Here is a 23,949-nt window from a genome sequence, read left to right as displayed (position 1 = left end):
GAAAGAAGAAGTCCACTATGGGCATTTATACATATTGCAAAAACAGTGTTTCTGCAAGTGAAACAGATGAGTCAGTCAAAAAAGACCAAAATAAACCATCTCTCTGCATGTGAAGCTCGTGTGGGACACAGGTGTGAAGCGTGGACCGCTATCCCCCCCTTTCCACTCCGCCTCTGTGATCCGTCACTGCTGGGGCTAGACAAGGGCCACGCTGGAGCGGCTTAAGGCACGTGCCAAGGGAGGGCTCTAACCCCCCACACCCCCAATTACCACCACACCCCTATTCAAACCACCAGATGGGGGCTAGATCTGATTTTTAATGAAGGCTATCCTTCAACACTCTTGAGAAGGTACAACAGACGCCCCTTGCCCCCCCCACCCCCCCACACACACACACACACACACACACACACACACACAAGTGGATTAGGAAGACCCTCACTAACGCCACGCCTCATTGGGTGCAATGAAAAGCTAAATGCATGACACACCACTGCAAACTCAATAACAAACACATCGTTAAATTAATATCTCTATTTTCTACTACACTTTGCACCTCTTGGGGTTATATGACTACTGCAGCTCCACAGTCTCTTTTTTATTTTAACATAGTAGACTAAAATGTACATGTTTGTTTATCATCACTACAATGAAAAGTATGTCACCAATTGTGATTAGATATCCTAATTCATGTAAAAAAAAAAACAACAACAAATACATGAATTTCCATTTTTAAATAATCTTATGTAAATGAATTGCACGTAGTGTCATTTACAAAAAGGGGGCGTTTAAAATAATTTACATACAATGCTTTGACTATTAGATTTAAATATGTAACACCACAGGGAATAGCCAAAAGTAAATAAAATGTTATAAAATGTCTTAATTAATAGAAAAAGAAAAAATAACATTGACAATATAGCATTAAAACACACGAATTTCCATTTTTAAATAATATTCAGCAACAACAAAATTGAATTATAATACAATATAATATAATGGAATTGGGGGTTAAATCACCAAAATGATTCCCGGGCGCGGCACCGCTGCTGCCCACTGCTCCCCTCACCTCCCAGGTGGTGATCAAGGGGATGGGTCAAATGCAGAGGACAACTTTCACCACACCTAGTGTGTGTGTGACAATCATTGGTACTTTAACTTAATTTGGAGATTTTTTTTATTTATTTGGATGCAAGTACTGACATCTACCGTTAGGGGGCATTTAAAATCATTTACAGCACAGTACTATTACTATTAGAATGCAATATTTATCACAGGTTACTTTTATCTCCAGTGTAACTATAGACTGATATATATAAAATATAATTTAAGTCAACAATTACTGAAAACGAATCTAAATAAGTTAGAAAATAGACACATGGTTATTTTTTGACCATTTTTCTGTTTTAGTCATGTTAAGTAACTTTAGTTAACACTGATTTAACATGTTTGGAATTCATATAGAAAGGAAGGCTCTAAAGATATTGTGTTGCTTTTCAGATGAGCTTCTAACTTGAGGGCAGACGTCATATACTGCATGTGTGTGACTGTGAAAAAGACAGTGCTCACAATAAAAATCTTTGTTTAGTCCCAAAGGCTAAAAGTTGATGAGTGCTTAGAAACCCTGCATCATATTTGTTCTAGGTTTTGGTAAAACAACAAATCCAGTTAAGATGAATTTGCATGTTCCAAACAACAGAGGAGCAGGTGAGATCCCTTCAATCATGGCTGCGTCCCTTCTTGTCACACACATATGTTCTTCCCTCCTCGGAAATAAATTGGCTGTGTACACACAGGTCGTTGTTCAGTGACCCTTGTCTGTCACCGCGTGAATTGCTTTCACGGCGTGTTAAACCAGCCGTGGACATGTTGGTGTTTGCATGCACATGGCGGCGCGGCCCTAATACGCTGTGTGCCAAACACCAGTTATTGTGCAGCCTTTGATTGAACACACAGGATGTGGTTAATTGATCCCCAGCCACAGAGTGAATACCATGTGCGATTTGGTATTCGGGTCAGCTGACTGAGCAGCCAATCAAAATGCACACGTGGTGAACAAATGGAAATTGTAATTCCTTACACAGCCTTGTTTTCACAGGTTTGTATGACACCTTTTATTTCAGGATGTAATAAATCAAGAGCTGTGAGTTGTTTGGAAAAACGAAGCAGCAGTTTGTGTGGAAGAAGAATGAGGCTATGTGATGCTACAATCTAGGCTCTCCTACGCAGGCGTTGTGCAATTGAATAAATCACAAGATTAGAGCAGATATAGCTTTGTCACCGGTCACGACATTAGGTACACAAGCACAATCTAATGAGATGCTGTACAAATGTGGATGTATGTATTCTGCCCTTATAAAGAGCTTAGTTGTAATTGACATGTAGGTGTATTCATTTAACACTATACAGTAATAGTATTGTGGATTAGGGCTGCAGCTATCAATTAAATTGTTTGAGTAGTAGTAATGAGTAATCAGATAAAACAAATTATAGACTCAAGGCGTATTTTAGGGAAAATATTTTAAACACATGTTTATACTCCATTATTTTTTTATATACACCGAATTTTCTGGACTATAAAGCGCACTTAAAATCCTTTCCCCCCCCTCAAAACTCGACAGTGCACCTTATATTCCGGTGCGCCTAATGCACGGAATAATTCTGGTTTTGCTCACCAACCTCGAAGCAATCTTATTTGGTACATGGTGTAATGATAGGTGTGACCTATAGATGGCAGTCACACATAAGATATATGTAAGGACTGCAATTTGACTCAAGTAAACAACACCAACATTTTATGTTCCATTGAAAATATAGAACATTATAGACGGCGGTCAAAAATATATCAAAACATTTTAGTGCGACTTTGGTAAGCTATGAAGCCACACCACTTGGTGGATTGTCGGCACATTAAACATACAAGTATTATTATGGTGTGTGTATAAGGTAAAACATTATCTGGCGTTTTGTTTCGCAATATTATGCAAAGGCAACTTTGCTTACCTTCTGGAACCTGCTGATCTGTATTTGGGATCTTCATAAATCCTGAAAAATTGCGCGCATCCGCCTTTGTGGTCTGTACCGACAACCGTAGTCGATAAGCTTCTTCTTTTTCTCTTGTCTTCTTGTTATGGGACATTCATCCTCCGCTGTTGCCATTTGTAATTTAAAGTAGTATAAAAATCTTACTTATATCTGTCAGTAATCTCACCATGAAAGCGCTAAAACATACCAGTGTAGTGAGTTTATATTATTCACCCAAGGAACTTAAGTTATTAGAGTTCCGGTCGGACGTTTTTTCACGGGACACAATTCCGGCCTTGTTGTTGTTTCCAGATGAGGAGATACTGCTCCGTTATTGATTTAAGTAAAGTCTGAATGTCATTAAAACCGTTAGCTCCATCTTTGGACACTTCTTCCACTCCCGTCCTTGTACGCTACACCGCTACAACAAAGATGACGGGGAGAAGACGCTGCCGAAGGTGAACCATGTCAATAAAACCGCCCACAAAACTGCGCATCCGGAAAAGACTGTCAGAAAGCGTCTTGAAGGTGATCTGTAAAACAAAATCTATGCAACATTTTGACCAAAGAACCACCATTACATGTTATGTAGACCAGTGGTCCCCAACCACCGGGCCGCACAAGAAATAAAAAATATATATACATTTTTTTTTTTAATTAAAACATAAAAAACACAAGATACACTTACAATTAGTGCACCAACCCAAAAAACCTCCCTCCCCCATTTACACTCATTCGCACAATAGGGTTGTTTCTTTCTGTTATTAATATTTCTGGTTCCTACATTATATATCAATACAGTCAGCAGGGGTACAGTCCGTAAGCACACATGATTGCATCTTTTTATGACAATTTTTTTTTTTTTTTTTTTTTAAATACCATACATGTTTCCTGTCAAAATTGAAGAAACTAATACATTTAGTAAGAAAATATAAAGTACTTTAATGGTGCATATCATTTCCAGGCTTTCGAGGGCCAAATAAAATGATGTGGCGTGCGAGATCTGGCCCCCGGGCCTTGAGTTTGACACCAGTGTCTTATGTGAAGAAATACCTCATTTTATTTTCAGACAGAGACCTGTAAACATTTTAAAAACAGGTTTATTTCACCTTCATTTGAACTAATAGAGTACATTGGTGTTAATTTAATAAGATTTTGTCACTTTCTGCTACAGAAAGGCATTAAAATATTGACTCAATGTGTAGAAAATTTTAATATTATCCATCTGCATCTGACTGAACTTTGTGTATTTCTTCTAACAGGTCTCCCCAAACACTCAGTCCTCTGACATCAAAGTCTCCAGCAGATATTTTCAATTCATTCAGCTCTTTTTCTACAGTGCTCCTCCAGGATGGACATGCCTTAAGCAACGTCACAAAGTGTTCAGTAACTTCCTGAAAAGACACTTTAGGATTTGCACTGCGTTGCACCCATTCGCCAGCATTGATGCAGTACTCCATACCACCGGCCTGCTCTTTAAGAACGGCGCAGTAAGCGTCTCTGAACTTGACGTGTCTTTTAGCCAGGTCTTTAACGAGCGAAAGGGGCAGCTTAAAGCAAATGTGTCGCAGCAAGCTGTGTTTTTGCTGGATCCAGTCTAGGAGAAAATCCACTGAGGTAGTCTGTGCATGTGTGTTTCCTCCTGTCAGCAAAGCGGCAGAGAGGACCAGACATAAATGTTCTGCTTCTTTGCATCCCTGGAGGAGCGAGTCGAGAAAACGCTGCGCCCAGCAAGTATGGACGCCGCAACCAAGCATTGCGTGCAGGTTCTCCATCAACATGGACGCCTGCACTTCTGCATCGGCTCCAACAGCTGACTGGTCTGAGAGCAGATTTAAGATTTGGCCAGCAGACTTGCACTGAATGATGTGGCTGCCAAGGCCGGTGACATCTGGATAGTCTCCTGGTTTACCGTGTTCTGGTGCTTTTGTGTCAAAAAGTATCTTCATGATGGCGAGAGGAAGTTTAGGGTTGTTTAAGAGCCCTTTTAGTAACAAGTGCTGGCATTGGGACAGGTCCAGAAAGGACAGATCAGCGTATTCGCCGTAGACGGCTCGCAAAGTGCTATTAGTGCGCTGTAATTGCACCTCCATGACCTCCCTTATTTTGGGGTTGTGGTGATACCTGGAAAAAAGGTGTTCGCAGTAGCAGGCCCAGTGAAAAGCGCGGGAGAGAGTGTGCGCGTCCCAGTGAATGACGTCACCGCTCCTCGCCGCCGCCGCCAGCAACTCGACCGTGCTCGATAAGTTCTTCAGCACCGCCTCCATGCGGCGCTCTCTCTCGGTGCTATGAGTCCTGCTGAAGAAGACAAACAACACGCAGAATGTTCTCTTGTGACGACCGCCCGAACACCGTGGAAGGTACATGCTGGCTAGCTAGGTGGCTATAGCCGGCTTGCTAGCCCTTGGCTAACCGTTGTTAACGGAAGCAAGCACACGCTTTAAAACGCTTCCAATGTGTGACGAATACAATGTACATGAGGAAAAAATGCTTCATACGTTAGAGTTAGGAGAGCAAAAACCATAAACTCACGTTCCATTTGCCACGTTCGCCTTTGTTTGTGCCGCTCGGGAAGCTGCGCGTGCGCAGTCATGGCCCACTATCGTCCTGTCTCTTCTTCTTCTTTTCAGTTTTACGGCAGCTGGAATCCATCTGTGTTGCATTACTGCCATCTTCAGTTTCATTTTATAATTGAATTACAATCTCTCATTGAGTCCAGTATTGTTCAAAAATTCCCATAGTATTTCCCTTCCATTTTCAGTGTCCGCAAGATTTATCATGCTCTTCAGCGTCCCAGTACCCTCAGTTTTTCAGTCATAGTCAGTCTTTCTATATTATATTTTGTACATATTTAAAAAAAAACATGGATTACTGTTTCTAATACCCTACATTGTTCACACATTCCTGTAGGGCAGGGGTAGGGAACCTATGGCTCGAGAGCCAGATGTGGCTCTTTTGATGACTGCATCTGGCTCTCAGATAAATCTTAGCTGACAAACACGATAAGTAATGAATAATTCCGCTGGTAATCACAATGTTAAAAATAACGTTCAAAATATAAAACATTCTCATGCATTTTAATCCATCCATCCGTTTTCTACCGCACCTGTTCAAGAAATAACAATGTTATAAAAATAATTAGAGACTTATTATGCTCTAAAAATGTTGGTCTTACTTAAAAAATGCATGCATTTAGTTGTCCATCCATCCATCCATTTCTACCGCTTGTCCCTTTCTGGGGTCGCTGGAACCTATCTCAGCTGCAGTCGGGCGGTAGGCGGGGTACACCCTGGACAAGTCGCCACCTCATCACAGGTCCAACACAGACAGACAACATTCACACTCACATTCTCACACTAAGGCCAATTTAGTGTTGCCAATCAACCTATCCCCAGGTGCATGTCTTTGGAGGTGGGAGGAAGCCGGAGTACCCGGAGGGAACTCACGCAGTCAGGGAGAGAACATGCAAACTCCACACAGAAAGATCCCGAGCGCAGGATTGAACCCCGGACCTTCGTATTGTGAGGCAGATGCACTATCCCCTCCGCCACCGCGCTGCCCGCATTTAGTTGTATTCAGTGTTAAAAAATATGATGTGGCTCTCACGGAAATACATTTTAAAATGTTTGGCTTTCATGGCTCTCTCAGCCAAATAGGTTCCCGACCCCTGCTGTAGGGTGTTTTCCAATTAAAAAGTATTTATCATTTAAATAGCTATGCCCAATCCTAATTCTGTTCATTATTACTTGATGTTATCAAATTTTGGAGGATGATTAAGAAGATTACAAAAGCCCTTAAATTGATATCTTTGTTAAAAACATTTAAAGTGATTTATTTATTTTCATATTTTTTATTATTATTATTCATTAATATTTAATACTCTATCTGTATTTGCTTTTGTTTTCTTTTCTTGACATGTTTTGCAGATGTTGTGATGTGCTCAATCTGATGTGGAGATTGTTGGTTGTGTTGAAAGTGCCTTGACTTTTGTGTGCATTATAATTGTATGTTCGTTGTTAAAAAACAAAACAAAAAACTTGACGTTTCCTCATCTTGGAACCCGGAAATGGTTCTGAACAGAAAATAACTCTCTTCCGCATCGTCCCTTCAAAATAAAAGCGGCCCTTTGGCTATGGGGTTGCGTTTTAGGATGTTAGCGTTTCAGATTCGGATATTACTTGTATTTCACGTTATTTCCACTTCATGGTGACATTGGGTTTGTAACTTATTTACAACTACCTTACAACATAACATTTTACGTAGTCTGTCAGAAGGGTGGACGTAACAAGGGCATGGGCGAATGTATCGAGCTGTTTCTATTGGATGTAGTCCAAATATGTCATAATGAGTCAACAATATATTGTTGAAGGGAGGTGGGGAGATCAAACTTCCCTCCCCATCAGCTGGGAGTGCGTGTGGAGCCAGATCATGAGAACGTGTGGTGTGGAGCTGGGAGTTGTGCAGTTCACCCTGTAGGTGGATGCAAGGCAGTGAAAAAGCATGAAAAGTGGGACTTTGCATGCAACTCAGAGGAAGGAGTGAGAAGAAGGTGTGCACCCAGCAGCTGTTCCCTGAGGGTGAGCAACATTTGCCTTAAAATTGTTTGACTTTTGTGTACAGTTTCCCTGGAAGTTGCTGTAAACTGAGCAGAAGCCTAACTAAATTGTCACTTGATGACAGTTGGTGTGTACATTGATGCAAATGGTGACTTGTGACTCAGGAGATGTTTTCAATTATGGGGTGTGATTTGTGTCACAAGTCACCAGTTGTGGTTAGCATTTTTTTTTTTTTTAATATTTACTCCCACTGTTAAACGAATAGACCGCTTTCAGATGTAACGTTACAACAACAATAATCTAATAATAAGCTATAGCAGAAAATAACTAAACTCATGTATTTAAACACATTCAGGCATGACAACAAAGAGTGTGTGCGGTTTTCTGTCACAATGCATCCATAAGATGTGTTATTTGTTGATAGTGTATGTGGCATAGGGTTGTACAGTATACCGGTATTAGTATAGTACCGCCAGACTAATGAATCATATTCGGTACTGTACCGCCTCTAAAAAGTACCGGTCAGTATCATCCCTGCAGAACGAGGAATAGCTAAACATGCTTCACTACACACCGTAGCTCACCGGCGTCATTATGGGTGGATCTACACCTAACATCAAATGTATTGATACCAAGTACAATAGCGTAGTCGATACTACTTTGATTACATTGATATTTTTTAGCATCACAAAATCTTCTTTCATTTTCTTAAAATGTTTATTCTATTTATAAACTCAGGAAATATGTCCCTGGACACATGAGGACTTTGAATATGACCAATGTATGATCCTGTAACGACTTGGTATCGGATTGATACCCAAATTTGTGGTATCATCCAAAACTAATGTAAAGTATCCAAACACAGAAGAATAAGTGATTGTTAAATTTTAACAGAAGTGTAGATAGAACATGTTGAAACAGAAAATAACCATATATTAAAAGTAAATGAAGAAGTAGATTAATAATTCATTTTCTACCACTTGTCCTTAATCATTTTGACAAAATAATAGAATGGAAAATGACACAATATGTTACTGCATATGTCAGCAGCTAAATTAGGAGCCTTTGTTTGGTTACTACTACTAAAAGACAAGTTGTCTTGTATGTTCACTATTTTATTTATGAACAAAATTGCAATAAGAAACACATGTTTAATCTACTGTAAGATTTGCCGTCAAAATAAAGCCAATAATGCCATTTTTTGTGGTCCCCTTTATTTAGAAAAGTACCGAAAAGTATCGAAATACATTTTGGTATCGGGACAACACTAATGTGGCATATGGGTTATTAAAGGCCAGGGTAAGCTGCACAAGATCACAGATGTGCTTTTATGACTGCGTTCATGGTGGTAATTTCTGTTCAGTTTCAGTTCAAATCTTTAAGTGATATAATCTGATACGCAGTATGTTTACCTGTGAACATAGTCAACTTTTACTTCTGTTTGAATGGACAAATCTTCAGTTCAGATCTGTTGCGCAAGGAACGGATTGTGTGACATGCGGAGCTGGTTAGGACAACAGGGCAACCCTTGATTTGTTTTCTAAATTGATGTGATTCAGCTGCTGAAGTTCCCATTCCCGTCTTTCCCGCAGCAATCTGCAGTCAGCCGTGGTATGTTATGGTGCCTTCACGGCAGTCACGTGGCCTTTCAATCTGAGCAATGTTTACTTTTATACAAAACCCAAAACCAGTAAAGTTGGTACGTTGTGTAATTCGTAAATAAAAACAGAATACAATGATTTGCAAATCCTTTTCAACTTATATTCAATTGAATAGACTGCAAAGACAAGATATTTAATGTTCGAACTGAGAAACGTACATTTTTTTTGCAAATATTCATTAACTTAGAATTGAATGGCAGCAACACATTGCAAAAAAGTTAGTGTTACATGGCCTTTCCTTTTAACAACACTCAGTAAACGTTTGGGAACTGAGGAGACACATTTTTGAAGCTTTTCAGGTGGAATTATTTCCCATTCTTGCTTGATGTACAGCTTAAGTCCAGGGTCTCCGTTGTGGTATTTTAGGCTTCATATTGCGCCACACATTTTCAATGGGAGACAGGTCTGGACTACAGGCAGGCCAGTCTAGTACCCGCACTCTTTTACTTTGAAGCCATGCTGTTGTAACACGTGGCTTGGCTTTGTCAAGCTGAAATAAGCATTATAACATTGCTTGGATTGCAACATATGTTGCTCCAAAACCTGTATGTACCCTTCAGAATTAATGGTTACTTCATAGATGTGTAAGTTACCCATGTCTTGGGCACTCATACACCCTCCTACCATCACAGATGCTGGCTTTTGAACTTTGTGCCTAGAATAATCCGGATGGTTCTTTTACTCTTTGTTCCGGAGGACAACGACGTCCACAGTTCCCAAAACCTATTCGAAATGTGGGCTCGTCAGACCACAGAACACTTTTCCACTTTGCATCAGTCCATCTTTGATTAGCTCGGGCCCAGCGAAGCCGGCGGTGTTTCTGGGTGTTGTTGATAAATGGCTTTGGCTTTGCATAGTACCTACCGTTTTAACTTGCACTTACAGATGTAGCAACGGACTGTAGTTACTGACAGTGGTTTTCTGAAGTGTTCCTGATTCCATGTGGTGATATCCTTTACACAACGATGTTGGTTTTTGATGCAGTACAGTCTGAGGGATCAAAGGTCACTGGCATTCAATGTTGGTGTTCGGCCTCGCTGCTTACGTGCAGTGATTTCTCCAGATTCTCTGAACCTTTTGATGATATTACGGACCGTAGATCGTGAAATCCCTAAATTCCTTGCAATAACTGATTGAGAAATGTTTTTCTTGAACAATTTGCTCAGGCATTTGTTCACAATGTGGTCACCCTCACCCCATCCTTGTGTGAATGACTGAGCATTTCATGGAAGCTGATTTTATACCCAATCATGGCACCCACCTGTTCCCAATTAGCCTGTTCACCTGTGGGATGTTCCAAATAAGTGTTGGATGAGCATTCCTCAACTTTCTCAGTCTTTTTTGCCACTTGTGCCAGCTTTTTTGAAACACGTTACAGGCATCACATTCCAAATGAGCTAATATTTTCAAAAAATAACAACGTTTTCCTGTTCGAACGTTAAGTATCTTGTCTTTGCAGTCTATTCAATTGAATATAAGTTGAAAAGGATTTGCAAATCATTGTATTTTGTTTTTATTTACCATTTACACAACATGCCAACTTCACTGGTTTTGTATTCTTTCTATATACTTGACTATTATTGTGCAGGTTCTTCTGTTCCTAACTCTGAGTCAACATCTGTGTCTGGAATCTGACTGTTGAGAAGTACATCTGTAGCTGGCAGGTTTAGGGGGATGTATGCATATACTAAAACTCCAGAGGAGCGGCAAGGTTGGGAATGTTTTTTGACCTGCACTTGAGGAGGTCAGGCAACAGTGAGGTGCCGAGTCAGATCAACAATTGGTTGTTTCTTTTACAGATAGATCTGGAGGAATATGTGGGTTAACCACAAGTGGAATGTTCAGTCACATTTCTCAAGGACAATGTAGCTTTTGAACAAAATCTATGGACACAAATTGAATGAAGGACAATATTAAAAGATGTGATATTGCTCAGAAAGGTCAGTGGCATTTTACATTGTGGGTTATGATTGAACTCCCGGTATAGGCTACATATCTGGAGTGTTTTTTTTTAACTACCAGTTTTCCTATTCTACTTTCTTCATAGCAACAGCAAGACACAGTAGGACCTGTGTGTCAAAGTCAAGGCCTGTGGGCCGAATCCAGCCCGCGAATGGATTATCTATGGGCCCCTGGGATGATATTTGATTAGTATTAGAACCGGCACGCAGGCCATAGCCGCCTGCTGCTGTTTTGCACGCACCAATACTCCATCAGTGTTGGCGCTAGGAATTTTCAAAATTGGGTCCCAGGAACCCCATCAAGTCATAAAAATGGGGTCCCACAGTAAATTTTTGGGGTCACATTTTTTTTGTAACCAATTTGAAAACAAATGATAAATGTATGCATTATCCTGTTATATCTCACATTCTATATTGTGTTTTGGAAAAAGGTTGTCATAAACGTTACTTAATTATCCATCCCTCTATCCATTTTCTACCGCTTGTCCCTTTTGGGGCCGCGGGGGGTGCTGGAGCCTATCTCAGCTGCATTTGGGCGGACGGCGGGGTACACCCTGGACAAGTCGCCACCTCATCACAGTGCCAACACAGATAGACAGACAACATTCACACTCACATTCACACACTAGGGCCAATTTAGTGTTGCCAATCAACCTATCCCCAGGTGCATGGTTTTGGCGGTGGGAGGAAGCCGGAGTACCCGGAGGGAACCCACGCAGTCACGGGGAGAACATGCAAACTCCACACAGAAATATCCCGAGCCCGGGATTGAACCCAGGACTACTCAGGACCTTCGTATTGTGAGGCACATGCACTAACCCCTGTTCCACCGTGCTGCCCGTTACTTAATTAATTCATTAAAAAAAATAATACAAAAGAAAATACATTTTAATGCATATGTATTCAGTTATAAACATCCATTCACTTTCTTCTTTCCTTCATGGATCTAAACTTTACAGCTGCCAGTATTTTTTTTCTATATTTTTATCATATTTTCAGAATGTGTTTGTTCTATTTTTGGCCAAAGTAAGACAAAGAAAACAATCTGAAGTTGTCTTTATTTTTATTTTTTTTAATGCCATGATTTTAATAGTCCGGCCCAGGTGTGCACAAATTTCCCTCAATGCGGCCCCTGAGCTAAAATGAGTTTGACACCCCTGCTGTAGGACATTGATCAAATGAAAATTCCTTATTTCTCTGGAAATGTATCACATTTTGAAATGCAAGTGTTTACATATATGATTAGGCCCACTGTGCTGTTTCTTTGGCAGCCGAGGCCTCTGCCTCACAGAGCTGCAAAAGGACAGGGAGAGTTGAGAGTCAGGCCAAATTTAAAAAAAGCACAAAATAAGGAAATTACTCCAAAGGATTATGAGTTGTGCTGTCAAACGATACATTTTTGAATCTGATTAATCACACTTGTGAATTTAAATTAATCACGATTAATCACAGATGCTACAAAAGCTGTTGTTGTTGACAACATTGTCGCGAGTATACTCTGTCTTCCACTGCTTGTTGTATTATAGTTGCGTTCTTGCTAGTGGTTGCCTAAAAATATAATTGCTTTTCAATGGTGTTTTCATTTTGTTGTCCTTGGATAAGAGAATTCACTGCTGCAATATATTCAAATGAGCTTGGTTTAAGCGAAAGTCCCGTCAGGGTGTATTTTGAATTAAAACTTGCCACCGGTCGCAGACTTCTCACTCATCTTTGCACTGGCGTATGCATTGACCTCATCACTGACCGTATAACAACCCACGTGCCATTTAAGTGCATCTGAGGTCATAATAAATAGTGTGATTAATCTGTGTTTATACACGATTAATTCTATATTGTTTTGTGATTATTCACATGTTAACTTGTTACATTAGACAGCACTAATTATGAACGTGTACACATTTAGCAATGTAATCACCACTTTAATAGGGCTGCAGCTATCGATTATTTTAGTAATTGAGTAATCTATCAATGAATTTGTTCGACTAATCTAATAAAACACATTTTAGAGCCTTAATTCTTCCTTTTATGGAAAATAGTTTAAAGAAAAGAAGATTTTCTGATGACCTTCGTTCTTTCTTCTTGTAAATGCACATAACATTGAAATTGAACTTTTACCAAATTAGCATCACTATATATTACTTATAGTGGGGACGGCGTGGCGCGGTGGAAAAGTGGCCGTGCGCGACCCGAGGGTCCCTGGTTCAATCCCCACCTAGTACCAACCTCGTCATGTCCGTTGTGTCCTGAGCAAGACACTTCACCCTTGCTCGTGATGGGTGCTGGTTAGCGCCTTGCATGGCAGCTCCCTCCATCAGTGTGTGAATGTGTGTGTGAATGGGTAAATGTGGAAGTAGTGTCAAAGCGCTTTGAGTACCTTGAAGGTAGAAAAGCGCTATACAAGTACAACCCATTTATCATTTATTTATATTTAAAAAAAAAATGTTTAAATGGTGTAGCCTAAACTAGGTAATACATAATAGATAACAGACCAACCTAAACAAAAAGACTCTGATACATTTTGAGAAATTGAGTGACAATGTGTTTAACTCATGCGCATTTGAGAGGAGTGGTGTTTGATTTTTGGACAAACAACTTGTCACATTTAACATAGAAACTGTAGATGCTAATATGTCCTGACATGTGTTTGAATAAAAAAATTGTTGTGCAAGTCAAAAATATAAGATGGCATTGGCTGCCAAAATACACTTTTATCTTATTTCTGCTGCTCTTAAATATGCATAATGCTTTCTAGTAATGTTCTGCATTATGTACGTAGCGATATCGTGAAATGCCAGCTCAGTTTGACAGTGCTAACATTTCACTATGATCTCAGGGCATTCAATCAATTACAACTGGACTGTTTGGTTTGTTTTAGAAGACGTTTCGCCGCTCATCCCAGTAGGCTTCTTCAGTTCGTACTCATAGACTTAGATTGGTCAGATCTCGTCCAGCGGCTGATGCCAAAACCCCAAATATGTATACTCACAAACCAACAGGGTGTGCCTGGGTAAGGATATTTTTGCCCTGTCGTAGTGAGAAAAACAACAGTTTTGATGCAATCGAGCAATCTAACTGTCAAAGCCAACGACAGTCGTTGAAGTGTAATTTTTCCTTGTCAGTATTGAGGTATTGTGTGGCAGAACCATCGCTGTGGATCGACTACTACCAGTCCAAAATAATCGGAATCCCCCACTTAACCAACTATTTTGGACTGGTAGTAGACTGAAGAAGAAGCCAACTCGGATGAGCGGCGAAACGTTTTCTAAGACAAACCAAACAGTCCAGTTGCGATCGATTGAATGCCTTTAGATGACAATGACCTGGATGAATGAGAACCTTCGTAGACACATTTCACCATGATGTCTGTCTTTTTCAGTTTTAAATGATTGCAAAACCTTTGACCGCTAATTTTGCCTTCTTTGGGCCCATTGCGCTCTTTCTCTCTCTTCTATGAGCTATCTTTCTTGGCACTTCGCTGTACCTGCCACACATGCAAAGGTCGCATCAGCCACAGCGCAACCTACAGTACATGCTGTCTGGATTTAATCATTTTTTATCAATTAAACTCATTAAACAAATCATTAAAGCAACACAATACAAATCAAAGCTTTTTTCTAATGGAATTATTCGATGCATTTTTGCAGCCTTACTTTGCAAAATAAACAAGCTTACTTATAAGAGGACACTTGCCCCGTTGTTAAATGAAACAGAAGTGCTAAGAATGTTCTTGTATGAGCGAGGCTGTGAGACATGAAAACTTGTCCCAATGCCTTCATTCTGTCTGCCAGTCAGTGCTGGTGGGAATGTAACGCCTGTGTGCTGCTCTAGGATGTGAAGGCAGGTCAGGTTGTGCTTGTCTCCAGGAAGGCGACATGACCTTCGTCGACCACTATTGCTCTGCAGTGTGATTCGGTGTCATCCAAATCCTGAATGACCATGAAATGTTAGACTGCTTTAAAGGTCAGATTCCTTACATTTTGTCACTAAAAGCCTCTGTATTTTGAGGTCATTTTCAGCCAAAGCATTCTTCAAACAAGCTTAGGTGGATGATGTGCTTCCTCATGAACTTTGCATACTATTTGCCTACTAGGTTAATACCTGTATGTGTGAGCAAAGAGTGAACAGTGACATCCATTCTGCAGGAAATAATTATTTGAAAGAAGACCACAATGGGATGTTGGTTTTTTGAGTGAAATCAAACTAACTAGAGCATTTACTAATGTGGTAAAATGTAATATTGCTTAAAGATACCAAAAAGGTTTAGTTATTTGACAGCCTAACTCAGGGGTCCCCAAACTTTTTGTCTCGGGGGCCGCTTTCAGTTAAACATTTTTTGCGGGGGCCAGGCTATATATATATATATATATATATATATATATTAGGGGTGTGGGAAAAAATCTATTCGAATTCGAATCGCTATTCTCACCGTTGTGCAATTCAGAATCGATTCTCATTTTTAAAAAATCGATTTTTATTTATTTATTTATTTATTCATTTTTATTCTTTTTATTTTTTATTAATCAATCCAACAAAACAATACACAGCAATACCATAACAATGCAATCCAATTCCAAAACCAAACCCGACCCAGCAACACTCAGAACTGCAATAAACAGAGCAATTGAGAGGAGACACAAACACGACACAGAACAAACCAAAAGTAGTGAAACAAAAATTAATATTATCAACAACAGTATCAATATTAGTTACAATTTCAACATAGCAGTGATTAAAAATCCCTCATTGACATTATCATTAGACATTTATATATATAAGAAAAGAAAAAGAACCGTAGTGTCACAGTGGCTTACACTTGCATTGCATCTCATAAGCTTGACAACACACTGTGTCCAATATTTTCACAAAGATAAAATAAGTCATATTTTTGGTTCATTTAATAGTTAAAACACATTTACATTATTGCAATCAGTTGATAAAACATTGTCCTTTACAATTATAAAAGCTTTTTACAAAAATCTACTACTCTTTTTGCATGTCAGCAGACTGGGGTAGATCCTGCTGAAATCCTATGTGTTGAATGTATAGCGAATCGTTTTGAATCGGGAATTGCGTTGAATCGAGAAAAAAAAAGAAAAGATTTTGAATCGAATCGTGACCCCAAGAATCGATATTGAATTGAATCGTGGGAGACCCAAAGATTTGCAGCCCTAATATATATATATATATATATATATATATATATATATATATAGGGCTTCACGGTGGCAGAGGGGTTAGTGCATCTGCCTCACAATACGAAGGTCCTGAGTAGTCTTGGGTTCAATCCCGGGCTCGGGATCTTTCTGTGTGGAGTTTGCATGTCCTCCCCGTGACTGCGTGGGTTCCCTCCGGGTACTCCGGCTTCCTCCCACTTCCAAAGACATGCACCTGGGGATAAGTTGATTGGCAACACTAAATTGGCCCTAGTGTGTGGATGTGAGTGTGAATGTTGTCTGTCTATCTGTGTTGGCCCTGCGATGAGGTGGCGACTTGTCCAGGGTGTACCCCGCCTTCCACCCGATTGTAGCTGAGATAGGCTCCAGCGCCCCCCGCGACCCCAAAGGGAATAAGCGGTAGAAAATGGATGGATGGATATATATTAATATATATATATATATATATATATATACAAAACAAATAATAATATAATAAACCAAGGGAAATGGAGTGTGACAAATCCAAAGTGTGTGTGTGTGAGAGACTGTGTGGTGTTAGCTGTTGTGTGTCTCACGTTATCAATGGGGAAAATGCATATTTAGACAATATGAATTGCCTGAGCGGCTAGCAGACACTGAGAGTAACAAGCGGTAAAAGGACAGATATAAAAAAATAATAATAAAAAACTTGGGACTTCCTGCGGGCCGGATTTTGTATATATTTTATATATATATATGTATATACATATATATTCCAAGCCCGATGATGTCACAATATCGATGGGAAAATGCATTTTTGACAATATAAATTGCCTGAGCGGCTAGGAGACACAGAGAGTAACAAGCGGTAGAAAATGGATTAGAAAGGACAGATTAAAAAAAATTAAAAAAAATTAAAATAAAAAACCGTGGCCTAAATATTTTACAAATAATTATTCAATGCAAGCCAATGTATGATGAAGCTTCCAAAATTGCACCAAGGAATGCTAGCTAGCTAGCAAAAATCATGCTTTAATTAACAGAAAAGTCTTAGCATGGCCACCCTGCAAAACTGGTGCTAAAAAAATCTCACAGGGCATCTTCACTTACACGTTTCCTTGGCAAAAAGGACCTGCTGTACCACTCTGCAAGAAAAGGACCAGGAGAGTTGGCAAATTCAGACAGACATACACACGAAGGAAAACAGCACTATGCTAATATACTGTATAGTAGCAATGTATTCATACACAACATGCTGTGATTAGTATGCAAGCATGTACAAATGTGTAGTAATCCTAACACCAGGTAAAGTTTAAATAAACAAACAGCGAATTTGCTTTGCAACGTCTGCACAACCCTGTTGCCTTCAAATGCAGGCCAGGAGTTTTAGTGGTGGAATTCCTAGCTTGAAGCCCCAGCGTGAATAGGGGCGAAAGATTTTTACGTTATACTCAACACTTGGCAAGGCTGGATATTATTGAAAAGCCGTGAGAGTCGCCTCCTCCAGTCAATTAAATTACATTACAGTCGCTGAGGAGAAGTTAAATAGTTCTGTGAATATTGATTGGAAGTGTATTCCTTTACCAGGCTGCATTAACAAGGTCTGCTGCCTTGTTCAGTTTGTTGAATTGACTTAAAGTACACATGGTGGACTGACTGGAAGGATCCATTTGTTCTTCCGTGTTGTTTGTGCAACATAAGTCCAACTGAATCAGAATCAGAAATACTTTATTAATCCCTGGGGGAAAATTTGGGTGTTATCGTTGCTCTTCATACATACTGTACAGTAATTAGGAAATTGCATTTATTGTTTTGGGAGCATGCACTTCCATTGTGTTTTCTTCCTCAGGTTTTCCATAGGGAACCATGTGCAGCTCCCTTAGTCCCAAACATCCAAGCAGCCCCGGCCTGACAGACATGCAGCAGTACCACCAGTGGCTGGCCAGTCGACACGAAGCCAGCCTGTTGCCCATGAAGGAAGACCTTGGGCTGTGGCTCACTAGTATGCTCGGTGAGTGCTTCACATTTTTGACCATTTTATTTTTTTACCGGTTATTGGTTTTCATCAAAATCTGTAAAATTAGCATTTTAACCAGTAGTATTAATGTGAGCTAATTTGCAGGGGATCAATTTGGAGTAATGGAGTAATCATTCTTGCTCTTGTGTTGTACTTTCTACTGTTCACTCCTGTTAAGCGGCAAGGCATTGACAAATGTATGCATGAATAACTCAGTGGCACTAATTTAAAGGGGACCTGTGGCGATTTTATTCTACATTTGAAACACTTAATTGTGGTCCAGATAATATGCATTGGATATGCTATGGTTTAAATTTTGCGCCACAATTACTTTCATAACCCGTTTTTTTTTTTTTAAATCTGCAAGATGTTCGATTCTGGAAGCGTTCCCAGGTTGCAAATGAAACCACACACCATTTTCTCCTAAAGTATCATAATATATCGTTTTAAAATGTACACTTATATCTTGAAGGCGCTATCGTTTTTTTCCAGACAAGGTCAAAAATAAACTTCATAAACATTAGAAAGATTCAATAAGTAGACCTTCAGGGTCGGCAATCGATTCAGATTCTTTTAGGCACATTACTGTCACTACATGTTGCATGTCGGTGTTATTATGCACATGCAATGATAAGATTAGATGAGAATAATACTTTAGTTTATCTTTAATTATGTTTCCTTAAAGTCCGAAGCAGAGAGCTTTACTTAATCAGGACTCTTCTTCCTCCTATCTGGGAAATCGCAAAAAAGCCGCTGCCTGACCAGGGCTCAGAAAATCTGTAGAGACTCCTCCCACCCCCACCAAGGACTGTTTTCACTGCTGGACTCTAGAAAGAGGTTCCGCAGCCTCAGTAGCAGAACCTCCAGGTTCTGTAACAGCTTCTTCCCTCAGGCCAAAAGACTCTTGAACGCATCATAATAATTCCTCCCAAAAACTGATTAACTTGCTGGAATATAAAGACAATATAACATATATCCATAAATGGATGCATATGCAAAAGTGCAATATATGTATCTGTACAGTAAATCTATTTATATCTGCACCTTATTGCTCTTTTATCCTGCACTAGAACGCGCTAATGCAACAAAATTGCGTTCTTATCTGTACTGTAAAGTTCAAATTTGAATGACATTAAAAGGAAGTCTAAGTCTAAGTCTTAATGTCTAAATAGGTGCTTCCACCTCGCAGTTACGTCACAACGTAGCCAGACTGCAAAACCCTGCAAAAAGAGGCCTCCAAAACTGCCTGCAAGTTCACGCCAAAATGCTTGAATCTTATGAATTGACGCTTCGGCATTGTTTAACACGAGTATCAAAAAAGATAGGTCCCCTTTTAATATCAAATCTATGTGTAACAATATTCAACATTCAATGCCCATTGCCTCTGTTGAAATACTGGCTCTCAGTATAGCTTTTTTGAGTGAGTTCAGCATGTGGACTTTACATTAAAGCTTTTTTTCCTTGTTCATATGCAGCGCTTGTAGACAAGAGATGGGAAATGTGAGAATTTTTAAGGATGCTGATGTGTAGTGGCACAGCATCAATATACAGTACAGGCCAAAAGTCTGGACAGACCTCATTCAATGGGTTTTCTTTATTTTCATGACTATTTATATTGTAGATTGTCAATGAAGGCATCAAAACTATGAATGAACACATGTGGAGTTATGTACTTAACAAAAAAAGGTGAAATAACTGAAAACATGTTTTATATTCTAGTTTCTTCAAAATAGCCACCCTTTGCTCTGATTACTGCTGTGCATACTCTTGGCATTCTCTCGATGAGCTTCAAGAGGTAGTCACCTGAAATGGTTTTCTCTTCACAGGTGTCATAGTTTTGATGCCTCCAGTGACAATCTACAATGTAAATAGTCACGAAAATAAAGAAAACACATTGAAATGAGACAGTGTGTCCAAACTTTTGGCCTGTACTGTACCTTTTGAAATTCTCTGATTTCACTAGAAGATTGTAGAAATGTGTGAGTGTGTGTGTTTGTTTGGGACAAAAATGCTGCCTGCCTTGTATCTGCAGGTGCATTGGAACCAGCTGAAGGCATCCCAGTGTTGCCATTAAATAAGTGATATTAGTTTAAGCTGCCTTCTGAAGCTTAAGTGCATGTAAAGCTCCAAGAGGTGCTGTTATGCTAAGCAGCATTTAGGTTGGAGTAGTGGTGAGGGAAAAAAAAATCTAGCGTTTGAGTGGGAGCAGGACACTCGGTCATATTGATGAGTCATGTGGCGATGGGAGGCAGAGACATTTATAAGACTGAGGAGCCAAAATGAAATGCTTCTTCTCAACCTCTCTGGGATAAATTATATCCTCTCACAGCAGGAGTTGACGGGAGCATGTGCATATACTGTAAGTCAGGAGCTCGCTGAGTATTTCTCAAGACTGCAATCTCTTTTTCTGGGTGGATACAACATTTGGAACTCATTAAATGCTGTGAACCCCCAAATCCCCACTATAAGAAACAGAAAGGATAAAAAAAAAAAAATTCCACAGACACCCCCTTGCCACCACCTCCTATTTCACGATGATCTCACTGGGAAAGAATGCACGTCTGGAAGTCAGTCAATTTGCAACCACATGTTGATTGCCAATCTACAGTACAGGATAATGAGGCTTAACTGTGCAGGTTTAGATGCCCACTTTGATCTGTCCATCTTTGCCAACCTCATAATGAAACACCTGAAGGTGCCTTCATGTAAAAACACAGTGAACATGTGCAGATTAACCCGAGCCAAGCTCCATCAGGTGTGTATAGTCTCGAGAGCCATTACTCGCATCGCACACTGCTTCCATTGGGAACGGACTGGATATTTCATCGCTAGTCACATTTTTCATGGTGAATTTCCTACGCTGTTGGATGGTCCGCCTTTCTTTACTTTATGCGTCTCCTGGTCAGGCCTGGAAATCACCGCAGAGAGCTTCATGGAACGCTTAGACAACGGCGTCCTCCTGTGCCAGCTGGCTGAGACTCTACAGGAGAAGTTCAGGGAAAGCAGTGGATACCTGCCTCTCAATGACAGAAAGGTACAGTAGTGCACCTTGACTATCACATGATTCAGCAATGCCAAAATTGACTAAGACACAAAATCACTTTCAAACCAATTCATTTGTGGCAATCCAGATATATGATGCATTTTGTCTGCCGTGCAAACCCTTGCCATTCGTTTAGCAGACAAAGCAACCCCCCAAACAACTGTCATGAACGTACAACTCCTTTTTTAATCTAATTGACTGGGGACAGATTGCTTCTGCACGACAGCAGTCAGGTTTTATTGACTCCCATCTAGTTCAAAGACAGATACAGGCTAATATTAGGTTTCATTCAATTAGATCAATAGAGACTTTTCATATTGAACCTCACGCTCAATAAATGTCCATATGGTATCCGGCAGAGGAAAACAATGAAGGTCAATTAAACCGTACTCTCTGCTGCAACAACTCTGCATTTAAACATTGCAGTGGGAAAAAGACTGGGAAATTGGTATGGGGGAGGTGGGCAGCAGCTTGTGGCATGCGATAATGAAAAAATACGTCTGGCAGGGACACTTAAAAGATGGAAACCTACTTCCCCTGTGAAAGGTGACATACCGGTAATAGCATTTATGAACACAGGGCCCTTTTTTGTTTCTTAGCATTGGTCCGTATGCTCAATAAGCTAACTAACCCAATAGACCAGGGGTCAGCAACCCAACATGTTGAAAGAGCCATATTGGACCAAAAATACAAAAAACAAATCTGTCTGGAGCCGCAAAAAGGTAAAAGCCTTATATAAGTGTTACAATGAAGGCAACACATTAAGTAAGTGTCTCAGAGGGTTAGATAACTCCTGGAAATTACTGGCTCTAAACTGCCAAAGGTATAGATGTGTGTGCCCAAGTTAAAGAAAAGGACAGGCCGTATTCTTCTAATGGATTTATTACAATCTTTGCAAGCTGGGTAACGTTTGCTGTGGTCTGGAACAACATGGTAATGTTTGCTGTGGTCTGGAACAAAATGGCACAAAATCAGAAATGCAGCCAATATTACATACGGATAATGTGCCATGAGACAGGCAAAAATAAATTAAATACACATAGGACATAAGTAAAGGAAATTAAATTAACTCAAATATACCTACAAACGAGGCATAATGATGCAATATGTACACACAGCTGGCCTAAATAGCATGTTAGCGTGGATTATTAGCACTCCAAAAAGTTAATAACATCAACAAAGCTCACCTTTGTGCATTCACGCACAGCATACAATGTTTGGTGGACAAAATGAGACAAAGAAGGATTGGCATTAAACACGTCTTTCTGTGGCAGCGACGGAGAAAGTTGTACACGCAAACCAACTACGGTGAGTTCAAGGACCGCCAAAATTAGTAGGACAAACGGCGCTGACCAAATACTGTCATCAGTGAAGCATACACACAAACATATTAAACAGTGGGCTTTCTAACAATAAGGAAGTTTTGTGTCATGTTTGTCCTCCTACAGAAACATTATTAAAGCAACAAATATATTTTCCCCCATCTTATTCAATTTTTTAAAAAAGCTCCAGGGAGCCACTAGGGCGGTGCTAAAGAGCCGCAAGCGGCCCGAGAGCCGCGGGTTGCTGACCACCGTAATAGAGGGTCTTGAATATCTGTACGACAACATGAGTTTCTTATAATGATCATAATATTTTGGACTTATATGCATACTTGCCAACCCTCCCGAATTTTCCGGGAGACTCCCGAATTTCAGTGCCTCTCCCGAAAATCTCCCGGGACAACCATTCTCCCGAATTTCTCCCGATTTCCAGCCGGACTTAAGGCACGCCCCCTCCAGGTCCTGAGTGAGGACAGCCTGTCGACACGTCAGCTTGGCCTACCAAAAAGTAAACACAGAACACTATAGTGTTTTGTGGTTACTTCTTTGGTTGGCCAATGGTTTACGTTGTATTGCGCACCCTGACGGCAAGGGTGGGAGTCGGTTCTGAAGTATGAAGTAAAGAGACGTAACTTTGGCACCTCGCCTGGTTATTGACTCCAACCCAGAATATTACACTGCCCATACCTATGCTCCTTCAAAGACTGTGCTACTGGTTGCAAAGCATTGCACTTTCAAATACAACAATGACTAGAGAGGAGTGTTATGTGTGTATATGTGTAAATAAATGAACACTAAAATTAAAGTATTTATTTTATTTATATGTATATATATATATATATAATAAAATACACACATATATATATATATATATATATATATATATATATATATATATATATATATATATATATGTATGTGTGGGAAAAAAATCACAAGACTATTTCATCTCTACAGGCCTGTTTCATGAGGGGGGGTACCCTCAATCGTCAGGAGATTTTAATGGGAGCATTCGCATACCATGGTTTATATAGGGCACAGAGTGGGTGGGTACAGGCTGGCCTAGGGGCGTGGTGATTGGCTCATGTGTTACCTAGGAGGTGTTTCCGTCTATGGCGGCATGCTGTTACAATTTCGCTGCGCTTGTTGAGGGATGACAGGTCTGGACGGTAAATAATAAACAGTTTCTCTTTCAAGCATAGGTTGCATCTTTTATTACCACTATTGTAA

At 40.0% G+C, this 23,949-nt stretch overlaps 2 protein-coding genes across 4 annotated transcripts in view; one reads left to right on the top strand and one right to left on the bottom strand.

The window, feature by feature from the left end:
- Positions 1-4,106: 4,106 nt before the first annotated feature.
- Positions 4,107-6,231, bottom strand: fancf (FA complementation group F). Of its 2 annotated transcripts, none has more exons than XM_061969677.1 (3): positions 6,200-6,231; positions 5,557-5,676; positions 4,107-5,322 (listed from the first exon to the last, which is right to left on the bottom strand). In XM_061969677.1, exons 1-3 carry the CDS (start codon positions 6,214-6,216, stop codon positions 4,242-4,244), a joined length of 1,218 nt encoding a protein of 405 aa, XP_061825661.1. In that variant the 5' UTR covers positions 6,217-6,231; the 3' UTR covers positions 4,107-4,241. The 2 variants fall into 2 exon arrangements, with proteins under 2 accessions (XP_061825661.1, XP_061825663.1); XM_061969679.1 differs by having other exon boundaries at positions 4,107-5,319.
- The window catches only part of gas2a (growth arrest-specific 2a), a 66,824-nt gene continuing 48,109 nt past the window's right edge, over positions 5,235-23,949 (top strand). Inside the window, exons 1-3 of one of the 2 annotated variants that reach the window (XM_061969681.2) lie at positions 5,235-5,384; positions 18,187-18,348; positions 21,261-21,388. In XM_061969681.2, coding sequence (XP_061825665.1) covers positions 18,204-18,348; positions 21,261-21,388 — 273 coding nt within the window. In that variant the 5' untranslated portion in view covers positions 5,235-5,384; positions 18,187-18,203. Of the gene's footprint in view, positions 5,385-7,235; positions 7,602-18,186; positions 18,349-21,260; positions 21,389-23,949 lie in introns of those variants that run through there. The other variant, XM_061969680.2, reaches the window with a different exon arrangement.

Source organism: Nerophis lumbriciformis, linkage group LG10 (assembly GCF_033978685.3).
Source record: "Nerophis lumbriciformis linkage group LG10, RoL_Nlum_v2.1, whole genome shotgun sequence".
Lineage (NCBI taxonomy): Eukaryota > Metazoa > Chordata > Actinopteri > Syngnathiformes > Syngnathidae > Nerophis > Nerophis lumbriciformis.
The sequence above is the reverse complement of the archived record's forward strand: the minus strand, read 5'-3'. Positions and strand labels throughout refer to the sequence as shown.